This window comes from Lissotriton vulgaris, chromosome 7 (genome assembly GCF_964263255.1).
Source record: "Lissotriton vulgaris chromosome 7, aLisVul1.2, whole genome shotgun sequence".
Classification (NCBI taxonomy): domain Eukaryota; kingdom Metazoa; phylum Chordata; class Amphibia; order Caudata; family Salamandridae; genus Lissotriton; species Lissotriton vulgaris.
In genome coordinates this window covers 1,225,321,790-1,225,349,230 of record NC_141695.1, presented here as the reverse complement: position 1 = coordinate 1,225,349,230, position 27,441 = coordinate 1,225,321,790, and the positions used below count along the sequence as shown (strand labels likewise).

General features: G+C 42.8%; 1 protein-coding gene across 1 annotated transcript in view; it reads right to left on the bottom strand.

Moving 5' to 3' along the window:
- Positions 1-27,441, bottom strand: part of LOC147703285 (uncharacterized) — a 243,233-nt gene that overhangs the window by 31,611 nt on the left and 184,181 nt on the right. Inside the window, exons 8-10 of the mRNA XM_086929485.1 lie at positions 24,485-24,508; positions 23,576-23,596; positions 14,314-14,331 (exon numbers count right to left, since the gene is read on the bottom strand). Of these exons, the coding sequence (XP_086785611.1) occupies positions 14,314-14,331; positions 23,576-23,596; positions 24,485-24,508 (63 nt within the window). The remainder of the gene's footprint in view (positions 1-14,313; positions 14,332-23,575; positions 23,597-24,484; positions 24,509-27,441) is intronic.

Below are 27,441 nucleotides of genomic sequence, written 5' to 3'. Positions count from 1 at the left end.
CCACCATGGATTAGGGGAAAAATTGTTATTTGATGACATTTCCACTTCTAAGTTGGTCGTTCTCCGCTCTCCTTGCAATGGGTCTCTTGTTAGGAGAAATGGAGACGGAGCTTGGATGAGTGTTGTTCTTAAGCATGGGCGAATTTTGCGAATCTGGCGTTCACGAATTTTGCGAATTTGCGAACTCGCAATCCGCAAAATCCGCGAATTCTCGCGAATTTGCAGATTTTTTTTTTTTGTGTTCGCAAGGATTTCTGCCAGTTCGCAAGGATTTCTGACAGTTCGCGAGGGTTTTGTAACAGTTCGCAATTGCGAACTTACATGTAGGCTCGCACCGGTCACGATTATGTTGTTTCTACGTCTGGTTCATCATCACAGGTTCCCAGCACCCTCTGTTTCACCCCTGTCACCCTCTGTTTCACCCATGCCACCCTCTGGTACATCAATGCCTTATGCCACCCTCTGGTTCATCATCACTGTAGATTATGGGGGGAAAAAGCAAGCACACCTGCCTGCTTCAACTGACATGAATTAATTTGGGGTTGATTTAATAATGTGTCACTGTTTTAAAATTCCAGTCTGGCACCTGCTTCCTTATCTGTAATTTGCTTTCTGTTTGCAGTGCAATTTTTTTTCCAGGACCTTTGTGGCCTACTTGTAGCTATTCTATGAGCCTGCTGTGAGGGTCAGAGCAGGGTCATACAATTGTTGCAACTAGCAACTGCTCTGGAGGGGCCCTTGTCAGGAAGCACTACAGGGAACGGTTACTAATGATGAGTTTGAACTTTTGAACCTGCTTTCACTTTTGCAAAACTCGTTTTTCTGCAGAACACCATTACAGCAACTGCAATGCCCCACCAAGCTTATATGAGAAAGTTGATTTCTAATCCAAAAGTTATCCAAAGGAAATCAAAAGGCCTCAAATCCAAAAAAGTGCAGGCAAATGTCAACCTGAGGAGTTATTCTGATAAAAATCATCATTTTCAGAAGGTCTATGCTGCTTGCTAGTAGATTTCTTGTGCAGAATTGTAATTTTTGTAATTTCGCGAGTGCGAGATTGTTGCTGCCCGCCGCACCTACATGTTCGCAATTGCGAACTTACACCGCAAAGAAAAAAAATCCGCTGCGTGCAAATTTGCGGATTTTGCGGGAAATTCGCGAATTTCGTGGATTGCGAATTTACCGAAAATCCGCAAAATCCGCGAGCGTAACGGATTTTCCGCCCATACTTAGTTGTTCTCCTTTATTGTGCCACATTTTGCTATGTAGGGCCTGATTGTATTTTGCATGGGCTAGATCCTGATATGTATGTTTTCATTAAGTTGTTGCACTATGTACCATGGAAAGTGGGCTTATTTGATGCTTTCTTTACAGGGACATGAGTTTTCAATTTGTTTGGCTTGTGTTGTATGCTTTAAAATCAATAAACAACATTTACATAAAAAAGCAACAACCAAAAAATCCAATACATTTCCATGTAAAATACTAAATAAATACATACATTTTTAAAATACAGCCATTAAAAAGAAAAACATAATAAACATCTAATATCTACTGCTTATCTTAAGTACAGTTAAGTATAATTTAAGACAGCGTATACAGTATCTATATTGTCTAAGGATAATAAATAGTCCAAGGCTCTCTCATGTGACCTGGTTTCCTGTACTAATAGTAGGGGGCAAAGAAATGGCCTTCTCTGTGGGGTATAGAGTTTACAAAAAAGAATAATAATCTTGGTGCTTTGATGTGTAAAGCCTTCACAGGGGCATTGGGGAAGTAATGAAAACCACGTGCCTTGAGTCAATTTTTCGTACTCCCCTCTTTGAACACTTTTGATTTTATGTTTAGGATTTATTATGCATTTCTTATATAGCTGCTGTAGTAGTAGTAACATAGCTTTATTTTGGTTACAAACCTTAACAAGCATTGTCATAGCCAATAGGTCTCGCTTTTGGGACCTTATAAGTATTTAATTATGCAGCACAATATCCTTGGTGCAATAACATCAACTGTTGCATGGCTAAAAACGTATAAGGTCCCAAAGGAGAGACTTATTGGCTATGCCAATGCTTGTTTTTAGAGGCATAAGTTGGCAAGGTATGCTCAGACGTGAGTCCCTTGCTCCATTTGCCACTGGATTCAAGCAAGCCTTGCTGAAGACGGCTGGAATGCCAGAAACCGGTCTTAGGAAGCTTGTTTCCAGTCCATGGAAGGCATGGCTTGACAGTTCGGGCTGGACTGTTCCTATGAGGCACAGGGTCAGACTGATCTGCATATGGCCATGTCTGAACTGGTTGTATCTGTTGTATCCCTCGTGCCACTTTCACCACCCTGAATAGTTTACTGATATATCTGATGTGGGCTGGTAAGCAGAGCAGGGTGAAATTAGAGGTGTTGAAACTGGATACGGACACTGTTGTCACACAGTATACTGTCAAACCACATTTTGATGTGAAAGTGACATTTTGGGACCATTTTTGGGAATTCACGAAAAACTCATAAAAAAAATAACAGTTTCTCAAACTTGATATTTTCGGCAGTAAACACGGATGCTTCTATGAATCAGCCGCACAGAGTTTTACAGGTAGAGATACAAAAGTAATAGACAGGCAGATGTTACGATGCAGAAAATGGAGAGAAATGCAAAAAGTGGAAGAGAGACACAAAGAGGAGGCAGAGAGAAAATGATACAAAAGTACTCGAGAACATGAACAGTGCGGTAAAGAGACAAGCCTAGAGAAAAGTAGAGACAGACAGAGGCTCAGATAGAGATTGAGCAGGCGGTGGGAGGAAAGTAAGGGCTGGGAGAGCAGGCAGACATAGGCGAAGACTGCGCTAGATAAAGTGACAGAAATATAAAAAGTGAAGCTCAGCCAAGGGCAGGGAGGGCAGAAGAGGTAACGAGGGATGACATGAAAGGCACAGAGAGAGAAAGAGAGTTAGTAAGAAGAGATAGGAGGAGGCAGAGAGAAAATGATATGAAAGTACGCAGAATTATGAACAGTGCGGTAAAAAGACAAGCCTAGAGAAAAGTAGAGACAGACAGAGGCTCAGATAGAGATTGAGCGGGCGGTGGGAGGAAAGTAGGGGCTGGGAGAGCAGGCAGAGATAGGTGATAACTGCGCTAGACAAAGTGATAGCAATATAAATAGTGAAGCTCAGCCAAGGGCAGGGGAGGGAAGAAGAGGTAACGAGCGATGACTTGAAAGGGTGCCCGGAGAGAGAGAGACGCTTAATTACCCATGACAACAAAGGAAAGGCAGATGGTGGCTGCGCGCTTGCACACGTACGTGCACTCAAGCTTGTGGCCAGCAAAAGCCTGGGTAGCACTTTGAAATCCACTAACTAAATGTCTTGCCAGAGCAGCTGCGCTGCCTCTAGTGAGACCTAAAAAGCACAAGTAAGCATCTCATAGCAACAAAAAATACATGATCATATTATCTAAAAACAATTAGCATCCTTTCCAATCATTCCCATGGTTCCTTAGAGGGTAACAAATAATTCAAAAATCATTATCGAATAAAAAATACAATCGAACTTGCAGAACTATAGCTGGTGTATATCACTGTGGTGGGTTTTTTAACCGAACATTTGCCCTAGGCCTAATGGTGAAGGAATGTATTCCCTCACTTTTTTTAATGCTCCTGAGCAGTATCTAACCTAACATCCTGCTTTGTTACGACACACATATGTTTATATAGTTGTCTGTAAGCCCTGCTTGTACTATTATATTTTTCTTATTGTCTTTCTCTTGTTAATAGCTGTTCTCAGTTCCAGTCTTCTGTTTTTCTGGACCAACACACCTGTGACGTTTGCAGCTCCCCTTTTCCTTTGACCAAATATATGCTCTTCGTTTAACATTCCTCCAATCAACTACATGCATTTGCTCGCCCATACTCCAGGCCTCAGTATTATCACAGTGCCACTTTTGCCACCCTATACTGTATGAATTACACAAGGGCTGAACATGTTTTCTCCTGTTCTTTGTGTTACAAGATCACCTTGCTACTCAATTCCAGATTTATATGAAGAGGTCGTGTCTCTCACCCACCTTATGGTTATTACGGTATGCTGTAATTTGACTTTGCTTTTCAAATCTGACCCTTGATACTGCTTCACAAGACCAATGAACTGCTGCCAATTTCTATTCAATGGTGATGACTTGGTACTCTCAGCTGAGAAATGCTTTCAATCTGTGTGCTACAATTGTATTTGATTCTGCAGCTATTATTACAAATTCTGTTTCATTTAAAAATATGTGTATTAGAATCAATGCTTTCACAAACTGTAGGTATTGGTCATTTACAAATACTACATACAACACTCTAAACCCCGGGTGAATGGAAAGGGGCGACCACTCGGTCCCCCCGAACTTATGGCGGAGTACCACGATCCCCCCGGGAAGCCATCTTGGGCGGGAGGCGAGTCTCGGCTGGTATGCCCGAAGCGGCGTAGCCGGGGCGCGCCTTTTTCCCGCCCTAGAGTGGGTTGGCCTAGACACTGACGCGGCTGGCCACGCCCTTGGGGCAGGCAGGGGCAGGTTTACGCCCGCCCTAAAGACGGATAAAAGGAGAAGCAAGACCAGAAGGCATCCTCTTGTTCCTGTGCTCTGAAGCTGCACCTCCTCGCTGCACGTGAGCTCGAGACGGAACGAAGAGCCAATTTTGAGCGTTGTAATCGTTCTCTTTGTTTTTCAGATACTCTGTTGGAGAATGCCGAAGAAGGCGGGAAAGCGCATGACTACTGACCAGATGCTGCGCGTTCTCATGAAAGAGGTGTCCGACCTAAAGAGGCGAATGGATAAAGACGAGGAAGGGGGGCCGAAACGTCCTTTGGCGGGAACAGCCCCGGGAGGGAAAAACAAGAGGCCCAGGAGGGGAGCAGCTGGGCGAGACATCCCGGGTCCCAGTACTCCGCTCGAGGCACCCACCCCCGTGCCGGAGGAAGGGAATCCGATTCCCGTTGTGGTCACCCCCGTGTCCGGGGAAGATATGCCACCCGAGCTGGCAGCACAATTAGCAGCGTGGTTGGGTAAAGGTAGCGAGGGCGCCACGGCTGTCGACGCGCAGGTGCTGATGAAGCAACTGCGTGAGACAAGGGAGGCAGCGAAGGTGTCCACGCCGGCTGCAGCGGTAGAGAAGCCACAGGGGACGAGTTCAGTCGCAGAGGCAGCGTCCGGTTCAGGTAAGCGGCCATTGCCGATTGCAAGGGATGAGTCAGCACCCTCTCGTAGGGAAAAATTGGGTCAGCATGTTCCTTTGGCTATTAAAGAGAAGATATGGGCAGGGGAGTATGTAAACATCTTCTCGTTGCTTACTGACCACTATGAGATGGAGCATGTTAAAGGACAGAAGGACCTCATGCATCCGAGTGTTTGGCGCGCTAAGATGGCCGCCTTTAAGGTAAATGAAAACATTGGCAATTGGGGCAAAGCGTGGGGGGTTTTTACATCGATCTTGGGGGAACGAAGGCCCGATTTGCTACCCGAATTGCCGATTTATCAATCACGGATCATGGGGTACTCGGTATCACACGAGGGTAATCATTGGTTCTGCTATGATAATCTGTTTAGAAAGGCTAAAGAACATGATAAAAACTGAACTTGGGATTGTTATGATTCTGTGTCATGGTCAAAAATGGAGGATACTGGTATGTTGAAATTGCCATTAGTTGGGAGTAACGTTGGCGAATCCTCCCGCCAGTATGCGGGGACGCCCTTTCGATCAGGTGCGGGTACCGACAATTACTCGAGGCCTGCCGGCAATACAGGAAAAAGGGGGGTTTGTTGGAACTTCAACAGGGGTAAATGTACTAGGCCCCAGGGATCGTGCAAATTTAGACACGAATGTAGTGGGTGTGGGCAATCATCCCATCCTGAGTCCACGTGCAGAGCCAAAACGGGTGATAACGGGGGTAGAGGAGGCGCCAAACAGGTCTAACATAGTCCGAGGGGCGCCTTTACCTACCCCGATTGATACCTTGGCAATGATTCCCTGGCTCAGTGAATACCCGGATCGTACTTCTGCTGGGGTGTTGCGGAACGGGTTTTCTTATGGTTTCCGCATCCCAGTGGGGGACTTTCAAGGTGTAGAGAAATGTAAAAATCAGTTATCGGTCTTGCAGCATACGACCGTGGTACAGGATAAGATCCGGAAGGAGGTTACTCGAGGTCGAGTCGCCGGTCCGTTTAGTGTACCCCAGGTTCCTAACTTTGTTTGTTCTCCTTTAGGAGTGGTCCCCAAGAAGGACCCGGGTGAGTTTCGGCTGATACATAATTTATCAGCCCCACGTGGTCTTTCCGTAAACGAAGCGATAGACCCGGAAGTGTGTTCGGTGCGGTACGCATCCTTCGATGAGGCCGTAGCCATTTTGAATCGCCTGGGGCCCGGGGCGCTGATGGCAAAATCTGATATCGAGTCAGCGTTCCGGTTGCTCCCGGTACATCCAGACGATCAGCGTCTCTTAGGTTTCATGTTTCAGGGTCATTATTACATGGATAGGTGTATGCCGATGGGGTGCTCTATATCTTGTGCCTATTTCGAAAAATTCAGTAGTTTTCTACAATGGTTCTTCACAAAGAAGACGGGTTTCCAACATGTGATGCATTACCTTGATGATTTTTTGTTCCTGGGGGCAGCCGGGGATCCGGAATGTGGGCAGGCTTTGGCTGAATTTTGTGTCTTAATGAATCAGTTTGGCGTGCCATTGGCACCAGGTAAGACTGTGGGGCCTTCCACTTGCCTAGAGTTTCTGGGGATCGAGTTAGACTCCGGAGAAGGTTGTTTTCGTTTACCAGCTGACAAAGTGTCAAAGTTCCGGGCATCCCTGCAAATGTGTATAAGTGGATCTAAGGTTAAGCTGCATCAATTACAGCAGTTAGTTGGTCAGTTGAATTTTGCCCTGAGGGTTATACCAATGGCCCGCCCCTTTTCCCGTTCGATTGCTCAAGCTATGGTCGGCCTGAAGGAGGGCCATCATCGCACAAGGCTCTCGGCAGAGGTCCGCCAGGACATGCGCATTTGGTTGGCATTTCTGGCGGATTTCAATGGTCGAGTCGTCTGGAACAAACCGGCCGTGTCCTCTGAGGAGCTGGGGCTGTGGACAGATTCGGCAGGGAGCATAGGTTTTGGTGCCATCTTCGGCACAAAATGGTCTGCACAAAAGTGGCCGGCATGGTGGCATGACAGTGGACTGACTAGTAACATTGCTTTCCTGGAACTTTTCCCCATTTTGGTGGCCCTGAGAACTTGGCCAGAAGGGTTCAGAGATCACTCGGTGGTATTCTGGTCTGACAATATGACCGTGGTCGAGTGTATCAATAGCCAGGCAGCACGATGCAAATGGATTTTGAGACTGCTCAAGGAAATTGTTTTACTGTGTATGCAATTGAATGTTCTATTCAAAGCAAGACATGTCCCGGGGGTAATGAACCAGGCGGCTGATGCACTGTCTCGTTTTCGTATACAGGCTTTCTGGGGTTTTCTTCCCACAGCGGACCCGGAGCCGGCACCCTTTCCCGAAGCTCTCTGGTCTCTCGGTGCCCCGAACTTCGTAACCTCGTGGGAGAGAGTTTAGCACCCAGGACGAGGAAGGCATATGAAGGGGCGTTCCGGTCCTATTTAGCCTTTTTGGGGACTAATAGAGAGGGGCTTTGGGCCCAGGAGGAATGGGTGGTGAATTTTCTGATGTCTTTACATCGGGTTGGGAAATCGGTGGCCACGGCTCAGAGGCATCGGGCTGCCATTTCCTTTGTTGCTAGGGCTCATGGGATCCATGACCCGACAGCGTCTTTCGTTGTACAGAAAGCGCTACGGGGGTGGCAACGCCTTGAGGGTCGCAGAGTAGACGAGAGGCGCCCGATAGGTTTGGATAGGCTGGCCCAGTTATTGTCTGTAATCCCTGCTACATGTTCATCTCAGTTTGAGACAGTGTTATTCCGAGCCGCTTTTACGCTGGCATTTCATGGGGCTATGCGGGTAAGCGAACTAGTGGCGAGGAACAAGCAGGATGTGACAGGAGGTTTGTGCCAGGAGCACGTTCAGATCAGAGGGGAGACAATGACTGTCTCATTTGTCAGGTCCAAGACCGATCAAAGTGGGATGGGTGACTGCATAATCATACGCAGGATTCCCGGGTTCTCCATGTGCCCGGTAAAGTGTTTAGAAGATTATTTAGCACGAAGGGTGGCATCATGGGGGGGGACCTTGTTGAGACACGCTGACGCCACCCCACTGACAAAGTTTCAGTTTCAGCGGGTGCTTGCGATGTCGATTGCCGCTGCGGGCTTGAACCCGGGCGAGTTTGGGACCCATTCCTTTCGGATAGGGGCTGCTACAGAGGCTACAGCCAGGGGTCTGAATGTGGAACAAGTAAAACGGGTGGGGCGTTGGTCCTCCAACTGTTATAAAAGGTATGTGCGGTTGCACATGTTGTGAAGCTGTAACGATGTACTCACGCTTCTTGTTTTTGTTTGGTTTTCAGTTGCGCAAGCCTACGAGGCGGGGCGGACTATGCAGTCGACCCAACACCGGGCCAGCGGTCAGACATCACCGGCTGTGAAAAAGGAGGTGTGGGTCGTGGGCCACTCATACGTGAGGCATGCCGCGGACGTATTCAAGGCAGGTGACATGATTCACGTTGCGGGGGAATACGGGTACAGTGTGTCCTTCTACGGAAGAGGCGGTCTCTGTATTGACCAGTTTCAGTCATTTTTCGAGGGTTTACTAGGGCGGGCGAGGTCACCTCCGCCTGTAGTCATAGTACATCTTGGGGGTAATGATTTGGTCACCACTGGTAGACGACTTCTTCTGGAGGCGATGCTTTCCACTGTAAGTTGGTTAGCGAGGAGAGTTCCAGGGTGCACAATTGCATGGTCCCATATGATCCCACGAAAAGTGTGGCGGGGGGCTATTTCTGTTCCTGCTTTGAATCATTCTGTTAGAAAGTTTAATAACAAAGTGAGTAGGCTGTTCCATTCCAAGACACTGCATTCTATTTCGCATGGGTGTATTAATGATGACAGTATGTATTTGGGGGATGGTGTGCATTTGTCTCGGGTGGGGAATGAGTTACTCATAGGAGACTTCCTAGCATGGCTAAAGTCGTTATAACATGACCTTTAGGTAGGAGTTTTGTGGGGGGTCCGGATAGCCGGTCAACTATCCGGCCTGTGGCGGTAAGGTCATGATCGGTGAGCACTAATTGGAAGATCCCTATGAGTGGGCGTCACCCAGCACGGATGGGAGCGCTCGGGGGAGGTGGCCATTGGCCCCTCAACGGGGAGGCGGTCCCTTCTAAGGATGGGTCGCCGAAAGGAAAGGAAAGGCGGTCAAGGCCCCTTCCTGGGTAGGAGGGGTTACAGCCCCCTCCTGGGGAATTTCCCGGGGCCAGGACGTCTGCGACGGCAGATGTGGTAAGTTGTGTGGGGTGTGGGGGGGGTCTACGCTACCTTCTAGATACCTCACACGAGTCCTCGTACGACCTTTAAGTGGCGTCGAGTTTTATTGGGGCCCCCGTCAAGTCAAGGGAAATTGGTAATTGCACTTGAGGTACGCCTCTGGGCCGCCCCTCACAAGTGAGGGCGAGATTTCTGGGTTAGGGATCTTGACACCGGTTACGACCTTGCCGTTGGCCCTTAAAAGTTAGGATGTACAATTTCAAAAATTTCAAGTAAATGTTTTGTAGGATGTTAGTTCGGCTAGGAGAACCTTTGTATTAGAGAATCTGTTAAGGTTAGCCAAACATCGCAATGTGGTAATGAAATTGTACATAATATGAAACTGTTGATTTAATGTTTTAATTTTTGTTTCATATTTTAATAAATACGGCCGGGAGGGTCACTCCCTCCCGTCTTCCAAAAACTTCAGAACTGTTTCCGGTTTCCCATCCTTGGGGATTGTGTTGAGAGGGGGTGGCGGGTATCTCAGCCATATGGAAAGGGGCGACCACTCGGTCCCCCCGAACTTATGGCGGAGTACCACGATCCCCCCGGGAAGCCATCTTGGGCGGGAGGCGAGTCTCGGCTGGTATGCCCGAAGCGGCGTAGCCGGGGCGCGCCTTTTTCCCGCCCTAGAGTGGGTTGGCCTAGACACTGACGCGGCTGGCCACGCCCTTGGGGCAGGCAGGGGCGGGTTTACGCCCGCCCTAAAGACGGATAAAAGGAGAAGCAAGACCAGAAGGCATCCTCTTGTTCCTGTGCTCTGAAGCTGCACCTCCTCGCTGCACGTGAGCTCGAGACGGAACGAAGAGCCAATTTTGACCCACCCACCAGCCCCTGAGGACAGCAAGTGGTTTTGAATAAAGTTGATGGTTAACTCTGATTTTCGTTTACAGGTTGTGGTATTATCAGGAGGATTTTGAGTATGTAATAAAGAATGGTCGATTGGTGTTATGTCTCGCAAATAAAGAAATTTTGCTTTAGTGTTCATTGGTAAGCATGCTTTTTAATAAAGTTGTAGTTGCTACTGTCTTTGTTCATTTAGTCATTGGTAATTTAGTTAGCATTGTCGTATTTAATTTGGTCGGGCGGTAAGGTCATGATCGGTGAGCACTAATTGGAAGATCCCTATGAGTGGGCGTCACCCAGCACGGATGGGAGCGCTCGGGGGAGGTGGCCATTGGCCCCTCAACGGGGAGGCGGTCCCTTCTAAGGATGGGTCGCCGAAAGGAAAGGAAAGGCGGTCAAGGCCCCTTCCTGGGTAGGAGGGGTTACAGCCCCCTCCTGGGGAATTTCCCGGGGCCAGGACGTCTGCGACGGCAGATGTGGTAAGTTGTGTGGGGTGTGGGGGGGGGTCTACGCTACCTTCTAGATACCTCACACGAGTCCTCGTACGACCTTTAAGTGGCGTCGAGTTTTATTGGGGCCCCCGTCAAGTCAAGGGAAATTGGTAATTGCACTTGAGGTACGCCTCTGGGCCGCCCCTCACAAGTGAGGGCGAGATTTCTGGGTTAGGGATCTTGACACCGTTTACGACCTTGCCGTTGGCCCTTAAAAGTTAGGATGTACAATTTCAAAAATTTCAAGTAAATGTTTTGTAGGATGTTAGTTCGGCTAGGAGAACCTTTGTATTAGAGAATCTGTTAAGGTTAGCCAAACATCGCAATGTGGTAATGAAATTGTACATAATATGAAACTGTTGATTTAATGTTTTAATTTTTGTTTCATATTTTAATAAATACGGCCGGGAGGGTCACTCCCTCCCGTCTTCCAAAAACTTCAGAACTGTTTCCGGTTTCCCATCCTTGGGGATTGTGTTGAGAGGGGGTGGCGGGTATCTCAGCCATATGGATGTATTGCTACATAAACAATAAATAAATAAAATAATACAATCCGGTAACCAGCGATGTATCTTGCAGGCCTTCTCAATACATTCATCTGAGCTCTGCTTTCATATGTAAATAAAGAATTCACAGTTAACCACGACAGAAAAGTCCCAGGAGCCAGAGTACCTAATTACAAGTGCAAGGGATTCAAAGTGGGAGAAGCCGGCAGTTGAGTGGAGAAGGGAAGGACTGAAAGCGATGGTGGTTAGAGTTAAAACTAACGCCAGGGCTGCCCTCTCTCACCCCTCTTATTTGCTCTCTCTTTGGAACCTTTTTTAATGGCTCTTAACTCGCAAAATTTAATCATGCCCTTTAGCTCTGGCTCTCAAGAGCTTAAACTGACTGCATATGCGGATGATATTGCTATCTATACAAACGACATAAATAAGGCCCTAAAAGGAATTAAACTAGAGGCAATTAAATTCGGGAAAGTATCTGGCTATAGGCTTAACATACAGAAGACACAAGTTGTTGCCAACTATTCCCCCTCCGTGGCTACTCCAGAGATTTGCAAGGTAGCTACCTATCTCGGTGTTAAACTCACGGCGAAAATACAAGAAATAAATCATATTAATTATAATGAATTAATCAAATTCACTGCTATACTTTTAAAGAAGTGGCATAGGTTACCCCTGAATATTATCGGCAGAATCAATCTTATTAAGATGAAGGTATTACCTAAGTTCTTATATTTATTTCGATCTATTCCTTTGGCATTGAATAATCGGTTTTTCCAACAATTGGATGGGGTTCTAAACAGCTTTATCTGGGGCTATAAAAAAACAAGAAGATCGCTGAAACACCTGAAAAATAACACAAGTGAGGGTGGGCTTAACTTCCCAGATTTTAAGTTGTATTTTTGGTCCTCATTTTTTCTACGATTACGTTCTTTATTTCATAAGGAAGGAACCATATTTTTTCACTATCTTATGTTGAAGCAAGAGTCAAACATGTTTTTGTTTAGAGCAAATGACCCCAATTACTTCAAGAGGGTAAGGTTCAAGACGGCCAGGGATATAACAAAGATATGGAAGAACGTATTGATATATTGCAGGACCTCGTTCTTTCACCCGATGCTACCTCTTTGGGGTAATCCAGGTCTTCCAAGAGCATTTTCTGATAATATCAATAATATATGGGCAGAGAAGGGAGTTAATACCTTGGCTGACCTATATGGCCCACAGGGATTTGTTGATTTTAATCTGCTTAAACTTAAATATGATTTACCGGAAAATGCTAGATATAAACACTTACAGATCCATGATTTCTTAATTAATAAACAAAAGATTCGTAGCATTGCAGACTGTGATATCTGGACTTGTTTATATTCTAAAAAAAACTAAATCAGTTATTAGTGGGGCTTATAAACTATTATTAAAATATAAAACAAATGACCTGCCTAAACTAGCGGAGAAATGGGGGGTCCAACTTGGCTCTAATGTCACCCCGAAGCAAATAACGAACTCCCTTTCTAACATCAACAAGCTAGTAAGATCATCCAGCCTTAGGCTACAGCAGTTTAGAACAACGTGCATGCTCTACTATACTCCTGAAAGAGTCTCCAGATGGTCCCCCAATCCCGATTTCATAGACCGCACAAAATGCCCCAAATGCTCTGGGGTAGCCGTTAATTTAGTTCATATGTTGTTTTCCTGCCCTAAGCTTAAAACCTTCTGGGACGAGATTCAAGATATCTGTAGAATTAAGAATATTTTTTTGCCTATTCTTACTGCCCACCTAGTTTTGTTAGATCATCAACCTACCCAAATCCCACATTCTCCCTTGGCAACCATACTTATTTCTTGTGCTAAACTAACTGTTGCAAGAGCCTGGATTGCTATAGATCCACCTACGGCCTGGGATTGGTGGGCTCTAGTAATGGAAATACATTCCATGGAATCTGCCCTAGCTAACCTAAGGGGAGGCCGTTCACTGATAAAATTTGAAAGATATTGGGGAACTTGCTTCTTAACTTGATATTAATTTGTCAAAATTCTATTTCCTTTGACATTGTATGAAATCTATAAACTTATATACCTTTTTTTTAATCTTTTTTTTTTTTTTTATTTATTTATTTTTTTTTCATTTCCACGTTCAGCAACTTTGGACGTCTATGATCTTTCTTTGCGTTTTGATGATACCTCTTTGTTCTCTCCTTGTTGCAATATTTGCTGTATTATTTAACTATTTCTCTAATGTATTTAATGTCCTGGATATACATATTTGTATCGTATTTTTTTTTTCCCTGTTAACTTGTTTACAATAAAAAGTTATAAAAAAAAAAAAAAAAAGAGTTAAAACTAAATGAAGAGTGGAATAAGGAGCATAGACAGAGGGGTGACAACACAGAAGAAAGGCCATTGGCTCCTGAAATTAGGCAGCAAAGGACTGGGTGTGAGAGGATCAACAGAAAATGTAACCAGCAGAGAAAGGAGAAGGAGTGAGAGAACTCGAAAGAGAGACATAAGAAACACATGGTAGACGGGCACCTTTAATGTATTTTTACAGATATGTAGTCAGCAACTGTATTGCCTTATATAAATATATCAGCAGTGGCTTTCTTTACGTAGGCTCTCGTTATGAATGGAATGTAATTATAGATAGACTGTCATTCCATCTTGGCTAGAAAGGAAATGTCTGGCCAAAAAGGGAATTACAATGTATGTGACAAAACCACAATTCCCATGTTGTTCACCTATAAATTTCTTATCTGAAAACAGAGTAAAATAGGTTTTAGGAATGAGGAAATAAAATGCTGTATTCGGAGTGGAAACACCAATTCTTGCGATTTTACAATCTGCCATTGAGGAAAACTCTGCAGATCTGGGAGCAGAAATTCTTAACTTGCAATCCAACCTTTTGTCATATTTAATATAACCTGTTACCTAAAGAGTTTGCCTAACGCGCTCTATATAAAACATTAGGTAGGAAAATTCAACTCTGAATGCAATAAGAACAGACTGTTGCATAAGGGAAGTATAGCTTTCTTACCAGAATTTTTTTCAACTCCTAAATTGATTTAGAAGAGCAAAAGAGAATGTATGTATTCAATTAGTCAGCATATTAACACAACCTCCATGTCAATGTTTACATAAAACAAACAATCGCAGTTGAATGAACACAACGTGGTACTGGTTTACATATTTGCTTGATGGCACTTGTAGGGCCTCACAATCATTAGTGATTAATATCCCAGGTAACATGTAACACTTTCAGCCTGTCTTCCCTTTTTACCCGAAAGCAATTTCCATGCTGGTTGTTTTCAGATAATCAGCAAAAGGTTTTGATACTAATTTAAATTTGTCATCACTTATCATCTCAGTCTTTTTCATATCGGTCCTCATTCACTCTATCAGGGTGAATCTTCACTCTGATGACATGCAACCTATTTGCCCTTAAAAGTCAGTTCCTTCTCTTCAAACCTAAATAAACTATGTGTTTTAAATGTCAAATACGACCCATTTGGATATACGAAGGCCACTCCCTTCCACTCCCCAAATCATAGCATGTTTGCAAATGCAAGGCCAGAGGAGCAGGAGCGAACAGAGGGCAGCCAGGGCGTTGGACTGAGATGAAGATGACTGGTTTCAGGATAGTGAAGGTTACTAATAAGCACTTGTAGCATAACCACCTTTACTGCTGTCTCATTACTGACTTACATTGTGAAGAAGTCCTAAGTACCAAGAGTCGCAGGTGTGCATCTGACCCAGAAACGAAACAAGGCATCGTGGTAGATGTTAAAGCCACATTCACTAAACCAGAGAGGGAGAGTCATTCATATATCCACCAGCAGGGCTGGAGAAGGCCAAGGCCGAGTTCCCATCTAAACTAAGCAGCACAGTCTTAATGTACCAGCAAGTCTGAGAATGATAGAAACCTCACCGTCATAAGGAAACCAATTGATCAAGTGCAAAATAATCGACTTATGATTGAAGTTAAGCTAATATCCCTAGAGTAAGCCAGCAAGGAACGAACACCCTCTGCCTGAAAAATGCATCAACCAAAAATGACATGCAGCACCCATGAACTCAGGAAACCACATTCCCAACCATGGGAATCCCATGGGTTCCAGTGAGGAAAAGAGGAGGGCAGAGAATCCAGACTCCTCCAACCCAGGCAATTGCAGAGGATCAAGAACCCTCAGCTGGAAAGGAACCAGAACTAATGATCCACAAAAGAAACCTCCAAAATGTTAAAATATGTCCTTCATTTGAGTGCAACTCTAGGAAAATAGCTAAGATCCCAAGGGACTATAACTCTCACTACTAGATAATGAAGACAGTACTGTAAACATCATCAACAACCACCCCCGAGCACAGTGGGCCATCCGGGCCTAGCTGGCCCAACTTCAGATGATGACTGCAGGTCAATATCTTCTTTAGCCTTTCCTCACACCAACTACTGCCTGAAGCATCTCATGACACCCATCTATCTTGGATAAGGCCTTTCCTGATGCAGATCACTTGTTGATATAGGTTCATGGGTCACCATACATCCAGTGTTCCTTGCCTGCATGACCTCTATCATTCACTTAGCATTGTCTTTACCATTTAAAATATCATATGTGACACTGAAAATTCGAAACCATCTCAAAGACTGTATGCTTCTGATTTTGGATCATTGTTGCAAATCATTGTTTAAGCTAAAATTCAGGACTTTTGTTCACACTGTTGTTATATGCCAATTCTTAGCCATAGCAGAGCTTCATAATGAAACATATTTCTCAGAAAGGTGAAACCCTGATACACAGCCTCTTTCTCCATCACTGTGACCATATGAGGGGAATCTTGCCATCATTCAATTGTCTGCTATACTCCTTTCCTATGCCATAATGTGTCTCATTGTAACACCAGCGAACCATTTGCACAACTTTTGGCCACACAATTATACTATAACATACCCAGCTTCTATAACCATTAGAATTGTAAAAAAAGAAGCTTAAAACCTAAGGACTCTTTGCACATTCAGAGACTTAAATTGAATACCAAAACTTCTTTCAGTATGTAAAAACTACTGGGCAGCTATTCTACACAACTGATATCGCTGTCTAAATAGATACCCTCCAACATTCTTATCAAACTAAGTCAATCTCAATAATCCCTCTTAGCAAGAAACTTGCCTGTTCATCATGCCCAATACCATCAACTCTGCCCATTAACATCGACAACAGTTGCAAGATCATGATACAAGGCAAGTAATCGATCCTTCTAAAATGTGAGTGCAATTTTCTCGATGTGTTTGAAAAAAATAGTTCTCATCTTAATGTACACTCTGCCACTACTTCAATCCCCTCATTTGTTTCCCTTTTCACCCCCACTACTGCCTTCCCAGCCACCACATCTTCCAACAGCTTACACCCTCCCCTCTCCATTCCACTAACTCTTCTGAGACCAACGGCCATGACTTGCCTGCCATTCTGCCATGGGAATGAAGGAAATTACTCCATCCGTATGGTGGAGAGGTCGCCCACATAATTTATAAATGACCACCAAGCAGGCTATCATTCATAAAAGCAATGCCAGGAACTGCAGTTATGGTGGTTCATGGCAATGCATATTACTCTGTGCTACAGGACAACAGCACCAAAAGTAATCCATAAAAAAAAATCCTGAAAGGTATCTTCTTTTCGAAAATAAAAAAATGTAGTGCTTTTATCACCATGGGAACCTTCTCCAAAGGCTGGGGAGCATAATAATAATGTTACTGTTCCTCATCATCAGGTTTTACCTGGTGGTAAGAAACAGTAAAAAAAATGACTACATGCCACCATCCAATTTGGGTGGTTGGACATGTAGACATTACTCTAAGGGCCCTCACTCCCCAGAGCCATTGGAGGATTCCAGGGTGCTGACAGAGTAGTCTCCTCCATGGTCATACTGAAGGTCTGCCTGCATTTAAATCAGGTGGATGGACCTTCATATTGGCAGTATGTATACTCCTTCGCTGTTGCGACAGAGTATACATACTGCCAAACCTGAGATTTGCTGAAAAAAATGCTTATAACATTATGACCTAATCTTTGACCTCTCTCCCATTTAACAGCCATCACAGAGACATGGTTCAGAGATGCCTCTATGTCTGACATAAATTACATCCTCTTTCCTAACTATAACATCCTAATGTAGGATGAAGAGTAGAAGGATTTGTGTGGCCCTAAATTCGCCGTAATTTAATCTCTGTAAAGGAGATACCAATCCCTCATTTGAGTTTTCCTACTACCTGCTTTGTAGCTTTGTAGAGTGCTGACTAGTCCACCGTCAACCATTGCAGTGATGTACCATCCTGCTAAAGATTGCCTTGTGTCCTTTCCCTCTGATCTACTTCATCTTGCCTGACATATTCTGCCCTTATCTAACTGTACCAATATACTTGGAGACCTTTAAATCTGGTCTGATAATACATCAAATTCCGACAGGAGATGGATAATTTGGGCTTCTCCCAAAGCTCGATGTCTAATAAACAACCTAGTAGAAAATGATTCAGTCCTACTTTTGTCCACCACCCCAACTGCTACTTTTTGAATGCCTATGAAGCTACCCTGGTCGGACTGTGATGTCATTAGCTTCTGCATTGCTAATGAGTTTAGGTATAAGTTGACCCGGCACATGACTCCTCACATCCTGAACTCATGGAGGATTCTTAACAGCATACAACATGAGTATTTTTCCAATTACTGCTCAATATTCATGATCCTTATTTGGAATCCATGAATGGTCTCCATTGATCTAGGGAAAAAAATGACAATTGCCCTGGACATTGCGGCCCAGGTCTCCACATGTAAAATGTCCTAATGAAATCCAAAAATTCGTTCACAGACAAAATCCTGCATCTGAAATGCCAATGTAGGGCTCTTAAATGACAATGGAACAAAACAAAACTCCCTATAGAACAGATGGTCTGCAGAGTTCATTCAAGGGGATAGAAGATAGCTTGTATTAGAACTAAAAGGCATAACCTCGATCTTGCATCAATGGCACTAATAATTCACTTAAATATTTATTTGTATTTTTGAGGCGATGGTGACTCACCACGTTCTGTTAAAAATCGAGGTGTCTTCCTTTGAAACTTGTGAAAACGTATTTTCCTATTCCACTAATAATATCTCAGCTCTAGGAGAGAGAGCTCCACCTCAGCTCATTGTCCCTATGACCTCTAATACCCATTGCTCCCACTCTCTCTGACTTTACTCCAGCCTCAAAGACGTAAGTGAGAAATAAACCCAAAACCTTTAAGAAAACCTCCAAGCACTACGACAATTTGTCACTGGGCAAATAATTCACGTTTCCATTTCCCAAGTGGATCCTTTCCTAAACCCCCCAAACATGATATCATCATTCTCATCCTTAAAAAAGGTTTGCAAATCAAGTGAATTTTACAAACTATAGACTATTTCTGGACCCCCCTTTGTTGTCAATGCATTGAAAACTATGGTCTGCCACTCACCCTAATCCCACCCTGAGAAAGATTACATGTTCATTACCTTCCAATTAGATTTTCAAATCCCAAAAGGATACCTCAACTATGTTAAAAATATTAGGGAAAAGCGTCTGGCTCCTGTATATGTTGGAAACATTAAACACCATTGATCAACTTATTCTTCCCAAACAGCTCTCAACTTTTGCGGCATTACTGGAGCTCCATTTACCAGGTTTACTTCACTCCTCTACCATTACTACCACAAACTCAAGACAAATTAAGCCATATACAGAGCACAGGATATACAAGTAAACAGCTGAGTATCCACGATCAGCGAAATTGTTTAATATAAAAGATTCAATGTGTGTTTAGTTCAGCAAGCAATCTTCATCACAATTGTTCAGTTGTTCTAACAATGATACAGCTACAGCCGACACGTGTTTTGTCGTCCACTTGCAACTTTTTCAAGGCTGTTGAACAAGATCATACACAATATTTTATATTACTTGCATTCAAAAAACTTAGAAAAGACTCTTAACCCCTTGCATGCTGATGACGGCCCCCGGCTGTCATGCATCACTGTGCTCGTGTGCTGATTATGGCTGAGGGCCGTCATGAACCCGCCCACTCTTCAAACGGCCGCACAGGCTGCAGAATCGCGGCCGCGCCCAAGGGGTAACCCAGACGCCGTGATGCATGTTGTTACGGCACAACACGTCAGGAGATGGAGGCTTCAAAACTTTCACGGTTAATGCAGCACGGGAAATACCTTCCTTACTTAGAGTGAAAATGTGGACCGGATACTAACAACTTTTCATGGTAAGCCAAGGATAATATCTTTTATAGTTCTGGGCATATGGCAGCGTATGGAACTAGCGTGTCTGTATTAATAGGGGCACATCAATGAACTTACAGACTTTTTGGTTGTTTACTATTTTTTAGCCTGAAAGACTATTACAACAGTTTGGAGACTTGACGTTATTACATTTAACATCGTATTACTTATCGAAAGATGTCGTGCTACAATTGAACACGCTTGCGAGAGGTGAGCTGCTAACGCTACATAATACGGAAATTCTAGGTGGAATGGGGTGTGTTGCTTGTGTAGTCATCCCGATCCATCGAGGGTAGGGATGTTTGCTTTGTACAAACTCTGGCCTTTTTTCCTAACAGGACTATTTCTCTCAACAGCAATCAGTTATCCTACATTAATATGAAGTATTGAGTAAGTGCACATATTTGAGTCAATAATAACACTTTAATTATGTACCATGCTCAAGTTTGTTTTTCACACTTGTGATTCTATTCAAACAAGTGAGTGACTGGGATTTTTAGAACTTGTTCGAGAGAATATACAGAGCATTAGTACACACGAAGGAAATGATGCTCATTGTTATTAGGGCTACTGCAAATGATATGGAAACAGTGAAGATACTGTACCTAATAAGTATCACGCTAGGACAGAGAAATCTGGGTTTATTAATTTGACTCTCTGGCCAACATCGAATTTTTAAACAACTTAGTGATTATCAGTCAAAAAGTCTTTATTTCGAATTTTCATGAAATACATACTATACAATACAAGCGTCTATACAAATCATCCTTATTATACACAAATACGTTGATAGTTCTGAGTATGTTAAAACATAAAATATAAATAGATATAAAAAAGTAAAAAAGTTGTTAAAAACGAATTAAATATACAAGTAGCAAAAGACTTTGACAGCTAAACGGATAACAATAAAATCCAAATCAGTCAAAAATCCCTAACCCCTGTGGGATGCCTACTTCCGCTGGGTTGTGCACCACAAATTAAGGACTGATTTTACAGATCCGGAGTACCCAGGCCCAACTTTCAAATTTCGCTACACCTATAACCACTGGAGTAGAGGTGTCAGATTTCAAGATTCTACTTGCAACCGGCGCCGATCTGGTTCCTAGTAACCGACAGACAGGTGTTAACCACAAGCGTCTTGGTTGTTGATACTCCGGGCAGACAACAAAGAAGTGATCAACCGTTTCAACCTGATCCAAACAAAATGGACATTTATCACTTCCTGTGTTCTTCCATCTGCTCATTAGCCAGCGTAGTGGTAGAGTACCTACTCTAAGCTGATGGTGCAATTTACGGTCTTGCTGCTTCGTTATAATGTCCCAGTATTCTTCCAAGCATGGGTCATCCTTGGTTATCATCTCTTACATCTTTAAGGGTATATGACGCACATATTTGGTTTTTCACTAATACTAGTCCTTATTTTGACGGATCTTCTTTAGTGATCTGGAAAGCAGAATTTACAAACTTATCCTCCTAGGATGAAGGAGATTTTCTACTTCCAGATTACATCTACTTGTGGAGGTATTCATAAACATTCATTTTACTGGTTTTAGCATGGGGCTTAAGGCTTCTCTGTTAGAACCTTTTCTTTTCATTCCACTTCTAACTACTCGGTGTTTTTAATAGTGTCGTAACAGCCTGTTAGCTGCTATGACATTTTTTCTGATTCACACACATGGGTGATGCTCTATAACATACACAATTTTGTTACTACTTGCATAATTTCACTTGGTATGAGCAGATGGACTTCTAAACTAGCATAATAGAGATAGTACCAAGAAAAGGAAAATATTTTTATTTGTCATATCTCTCCTTTTGAATACAAGTAATATAAAATATTGTGTATGATCTTGTTCAACAGCCTTGAAAAATTCGCAAGTGGGTGACGAAACACGTGTCAGCTGTAGCTGTATCATTGTTAGAACAACTGAACAATTGTGATGAAGATTGCTTGCTGAATTAAAAACACATTGAATCTTTTCATAATAAACAATTTTGTTGATCGTGGATACTCAGCTGTTTACTTGTATATGGTGTGCTCTGTCTATGGCTTAATTTGTCTTTTATATATACGGAATATTTCTACATATATTGTGTGATACGGTGGGTGGCACGGTATTGAGACATTGAGCACGCTTTGAATGTAGTGAGACAATATCTCCTTTCTATGCAAACATAACAGAGGTGCTGGCTATCTAAGTTACCCACTTGCACCATCTTTTTTCTGTACTACCACAAACTCACACTGGATACTTTAATGTCCAGATGAATCAGCATTAAATGTGGTGTCACTCAAGGCTCAGGCTTATTTCCAACATTTTTAATATCTACATGTACCATCTGAAGAAGATTCTCACCCCCATGATATTGGCTACCATATGTATGTGGATGACACACAGCTTCTTCACAAGCGTGATGGCAACTTTAGTAGCCAATCCACAACATTATATTGCCCCTCCCATGTTCATCACTGATGATGGAAACTTTTTTTAAATGGGGAAAAAACTGAGATTCTTCTCTTGTAGATGGTTAGCCCTCAACAGTTGCTCTTCACTTGATCTGATTCTCCCCTTCTCAAGCTGTGTCAAAAACACCTATCTATGGAGTCTTGTTTAACAGTGAGCTCTATATTATGCAACAGAATAACACTGTCTCTAAATATTCCATGTATTATTTATGTTTGCTGCTTGATGCCCTTCCTGCCCTCTTCATCCTCTAAACGTTAGTATTAAGCTTGCTGTTGTGATGTCCCACCTTGACAATCACAATAGATTGTGTATTGGTCTGCTGAAAAAATCAGTCATCAAACTCCAAATGCTCAAAACAAAGCTGTCCAAATACTGTTTGTCCTAAATTGCCGTGACCATATTAGGACCATTCTCAAAGCCCTCCACTAGCTCCCTGTAAAGGCCAGAACAAATTTAAAAGCACAATGCCTTTTCACAAAGCTATACACAGCAGGTCCTCTGACTACTTGTCCAAGCTATTCTTCTGCATAATTCGACTGCAAGTCTACAATCGACGAACCAGAAATTAGTGTTAACTCACTAATTTTGCCATCAAACATTTTGCAGATGAGCATCTCATTGGAACTCACTCCCATTATATAGAAGACTGAGCAAATGACTCTCTGAAATTCAGGGTGCTCTGAACACCACTTTTATACCTCGCTTCCACACAGATGCCTCCAGACAAACAAAGACTTGGATTTGTTATTGAGATGCCTAAAACCAGCCGCTCCATCATGCCTTGCCCCCTACAGAACCGTAAACGTAAGAAACCTTACAGCAAATGTGTGCTTAACATATTTATTTAAAACTGAATAAGATAGTCATGTACAACACAACAAACTTTGCACCACAGGAATGACCAATGTATGCACAATTGCTGTCCCTCCACTAGACTTTGATCTGTTGGCGGCAGTCAACAGCTGTTGCTTGTCCCATATCTACCAGTTTGCCAGTGTCCAAGGACCAGCACTGGAAGATAGTCTTCCTGACAGGGGCCTCTTACATTCTGCTCAAAGTATCACAAAGCACAGAATCAATTCTTGATGCAGGGCAGTGAGAGTCAAACATTAAAATATCAACAGAGAGAAAAAGACAAATCCCCCACATCTCAATGGTTTGTTCAAATCAAGTTATTTACCTGGCCTTAATGAAGAAGTCATGTTTCAATTCACTGTGATCATTTTGTTTGACTAATTTCCATTGCAAACTAAGCATGTCCATATCTAAATAATTCAGCTCATTGTAGTTTCATACTTTTCACCAACAGGTTTAAAAGTAAAATCATTGATATTTTGTTGCAGGCATATTGCAATCTAAACACACATCACATTATTATTATTATTATTATTATTATTATTATTATTATTATTATTATTAAATGGGTTTTGTTAAGCGCAGACTACCCGGAGCCATTCAAGATCTTACTTAGGAAATGTTTGATAGCACAATAAAAGTATAGAAATTCTTTATGGAGACAGTACAGCTCTCTTACCGGATCAGCCAGAATTTTATCCTATTGAAATTTAGGAGACAAAAGAAAATATCCATTTGTCATTAGTCAGTGTTCTGATGCGCACTCCATGTGAAACTTTGAATAAAATAGCAACAAACACTCGTCTAGAGATGGACCTAAAACGCAACTCCCTATGGTCTGACTAGCACACCACTGTTTCTTAAGATTTGAAAAAAATGATCTATGCGATGTACACAATCAAAATACATCCACCATGATGTAATATATTTATAACATCTGATGAATAGACACAGGAGCCACCAAAGGTGGCATCAGTCACTGACTCCTCTAAGATTGTTACTGGGAGTTCACTGCTGTGTGGAGGGTATAGGTGCTGCATCATGGCAGCCACTACCAATTGCAAAAAGCTCAGTAAAGGTGGCCAGGTTTAATTAAAAATGTATTCCAGCTACCCTGAATTTCTTTACTCAGTCCACCTTGACTGATGGTGGGGTTTGCATGGAGGCATACCATATGCATATCCGGCCCTGCCCACTTCCACCTTCAGATAATTTTATTAATGGTATTTTCGTGAAACTAACCTCACAGAGCACCTGCTGACTGTGGATGGTGGATGACTGCTAGAGGTATTGTTTCAGCAGAGACAAATGATATCAACATGTGAATAGGGTTAGCATGCTGAAATGATTTTTATTGACTTTGAACTGTGAACAATGTTAAGTATTTGTGTAATAATACTATTTGCTAATGCACATTACTCAAAATGTCCTGTCCCTTCCAAACCATTCTGTTTATGACTGGAGTCTCTATCAGTCATGATTTTGAAATTCCTAACACACTTGACACACAGGCAGTTCTGGGGGTGAAAAGGTTCAAACTCCAAGAGAATATGACAGGAACTACATGTGCGAATTATATTTTTCTTACCAACAGCAAGTCATCTAGGATGTTCTGAGAAAAGATTCAGAAGAACAGAATAGAATGCATTAATTGGACAAAGCATTTATAAAAAAAACATCATCATTAACACATAAATACATTAATAACCATATTGCAAGATGTTTAAAGCTGCTACTGCCCCATAAGCAAACTGTTCACTATTCAGTGACCTGGGATCTGCTCTTAGCCATCTACATACCTTGGAATTTCATTTTTGAAAGCTTCAGCATGCAGGGACCTCTCAAAGTCAGCCAAAATGTTGTCATCATTGGCTAGTTTCTTATTTGTATGGATCAACTGAGTATTTCAATGGTTCATTCTCAGAGATCCCTACACACCTTTTAACCGGAGTTGTCTGTGGTGGTAGGGAATTTCATCCTCAGCTGAGTAGGTATAACCTATGTATTGACTGTAGGTTGTTCAAGCTTGAAAGGATCTGATGCCCACTGTGTTAGCCAACTCTATAATTTCTTACCGAACATGGCACAAAACATCTTTAAAAAACTGTAGACATACTGTCACTCAGAAACTACTTTAAAATGGTCTCACACTAGATGGTGGGGACGATACCTTTGCGTTCGAGGCACACAAAGCATATAGAACTGAGGTATTTTACTCCTGAGTTAAATTCACAGCCTCAGATAATGCAAAGTGGTTATATCACAAATATGAAGTAGGTGAAACACCAGAAATTTACACTCCATATGAGGCCACAGAACTCCCTCTCACTTACCAAGAACATGCTAATTGGTTTAAAGGTGCCCTCCCCAGACTACAGAAAACTTGAGAGCAGGCCCACTCCGCAATGAGGGGGAGACATGGCCAGTCTTGGCTGGATACACACCATATTCAGGTATCAATAATTTGACCGCAGCCCAACTGCAGGGATTATACAATACTTTAGTAATAATATGCAGATGCCTTACACATTGCGTAATGAAAACATTAACAGTTACCCCTCTGCTGGCAGTTCAAGCTGCACTACCACAATTGGTTACACTAGCCATTAGCCCACAAACATTGAATGCAGGTATGGGAAAAGTTCCCACCAAGAGGAAAGAAATTCCGTTTTGGATTGCACAAAAAACAAATCAGCTTGAAGCAGTATTTCCCCATATGGGCCTTCAGGAAAAACACAGAATACTAACCATTTGTTCGCCAACGGGGATGAATCCCCCAGTAGAAGAATGTGCTACTTGGGGTATGGTCTTTGTTGCAGTATATACCAGAATACATAGTACCCCTTCACTGGCAGTTCCACCTGACGTATTGAAACAGGTCCAGAATGAGCATGGACAGCACCTGCCCTAGACTTATGAATTAAACTCACGGGTGATTTTGCTGCAGTGTGTGCCATAATGTTGACTAACATTAAAGGGGAAGCAGCAGCATTAGCTATACACCGACCTTTAAGGGATTTTCCTCCTGCAGAGGAGAGCAGGAGCGCAAATTACCTAAAACTTCCGAAGAAACCTATGCCACGCTGGCTAGGGATAATCTGGGGACCAGAGCTGGGAAACCACGACTGAAGAGTAATGCTGAAAAGGATAACTCTAAGCAAGCACCGACTCTCCAACGAAGAGGAAGTGGGCCAATAAAATACAAAATAATCATATAACAATATCACAGAGTGGGTCTCCTACACAGGAATCTACAGAGAAATGTTACAACTTGCAGAACCGTGATAATGTAAACCACTTGACAGGTATCAGCATACTGATACATGTCCCTCTCGTTCCTTCCAGTATTCATCTGATAAATGTTTCAAGAGAGGAAAACGGACAGAGCACAGATCAGAAAAGCAAGTGAAACAAAAGAAGGACTTACAACGCTCCTGTGACTACATAATTAAGCAAGAAGAAAAGCCTAAAACATCTAAACCTCAATTTAAAAAGAGGAAGGTAGCCAGACTTAAGATCAGGAATGCCCTGGATTTTAAAGACTTTGCTTCTGAATGGGGAATTTCCATTGACAATGCTGTACAGCGCAGCAGAAGTCACAATAGTTCACCAGAACCTGATGGATTGTCTGGTGGAAGTAGTACTGAGTAAGTGTATCACAGTGGAAACACAAGATACTAGGTTAAGCATTCCACATTGTTAATATGAAATCCAACTACGGTTGGAGCTGGACATACCCAGGTTCAGTAATGTCCTCTTCTGGGAGGAGCTCACACAAGGATGCAATATTCTTTTGTCGAAAAAGATTGGCCAACTCATTTCGTAATCAATTGCCCAAAGGGGAAAACAGTGATTTTACTAGCCTTTTCCAACCTCGATCCAGAATCGATTTAACACTTGTATGCCAAGGAGTGGGCTTTAGTGCTAGCTTCTCCGTTATGCCCGCAACCATATGGGGTGGGATGATGGTTCACCTTATCATGACATACCATTGAGGACAACCTCATAAACCCAAAGACAATATCTAAGCGAAACAACAAGTTAGGGAATTCCTAGAACAACTAGAATACCAAGGTATAATAGAAGGGTGCACCTCTTCAATGAATAATACTGTTCCCAGAAATGAAACCAAATCAATCATATCATATGATGTTTGATTACGGACACTTAAACTCAGCTACTTGCATATTTGTAGTACAATACAAACACAGTGCAGCACTAGTGAATGACATTGTGTAGAATAAACACAAAACAAAACTAGATATCTCAAATGTTTTTTTCTGCCAAAAATATAGCACTTGGTAGCACGTATTTGACAGCCTTCATTGCATTAAGTTCTGAGAAACAAAACTAACATATAGCTCAGGAGTCTAAAAGTAGCCCTGGGCTGTTTTCAGCCAGAGTCACAGAATTACTTGAAAATGTTGATGACCAGTCATTGTGATATGTTGATGGTATATATTTAACAGACAATGACCTTATAGAACACTTGACCACAGCAAACCACAAAATCCTGGGGTTTCCTCACGTGGGCTACAGATTCAA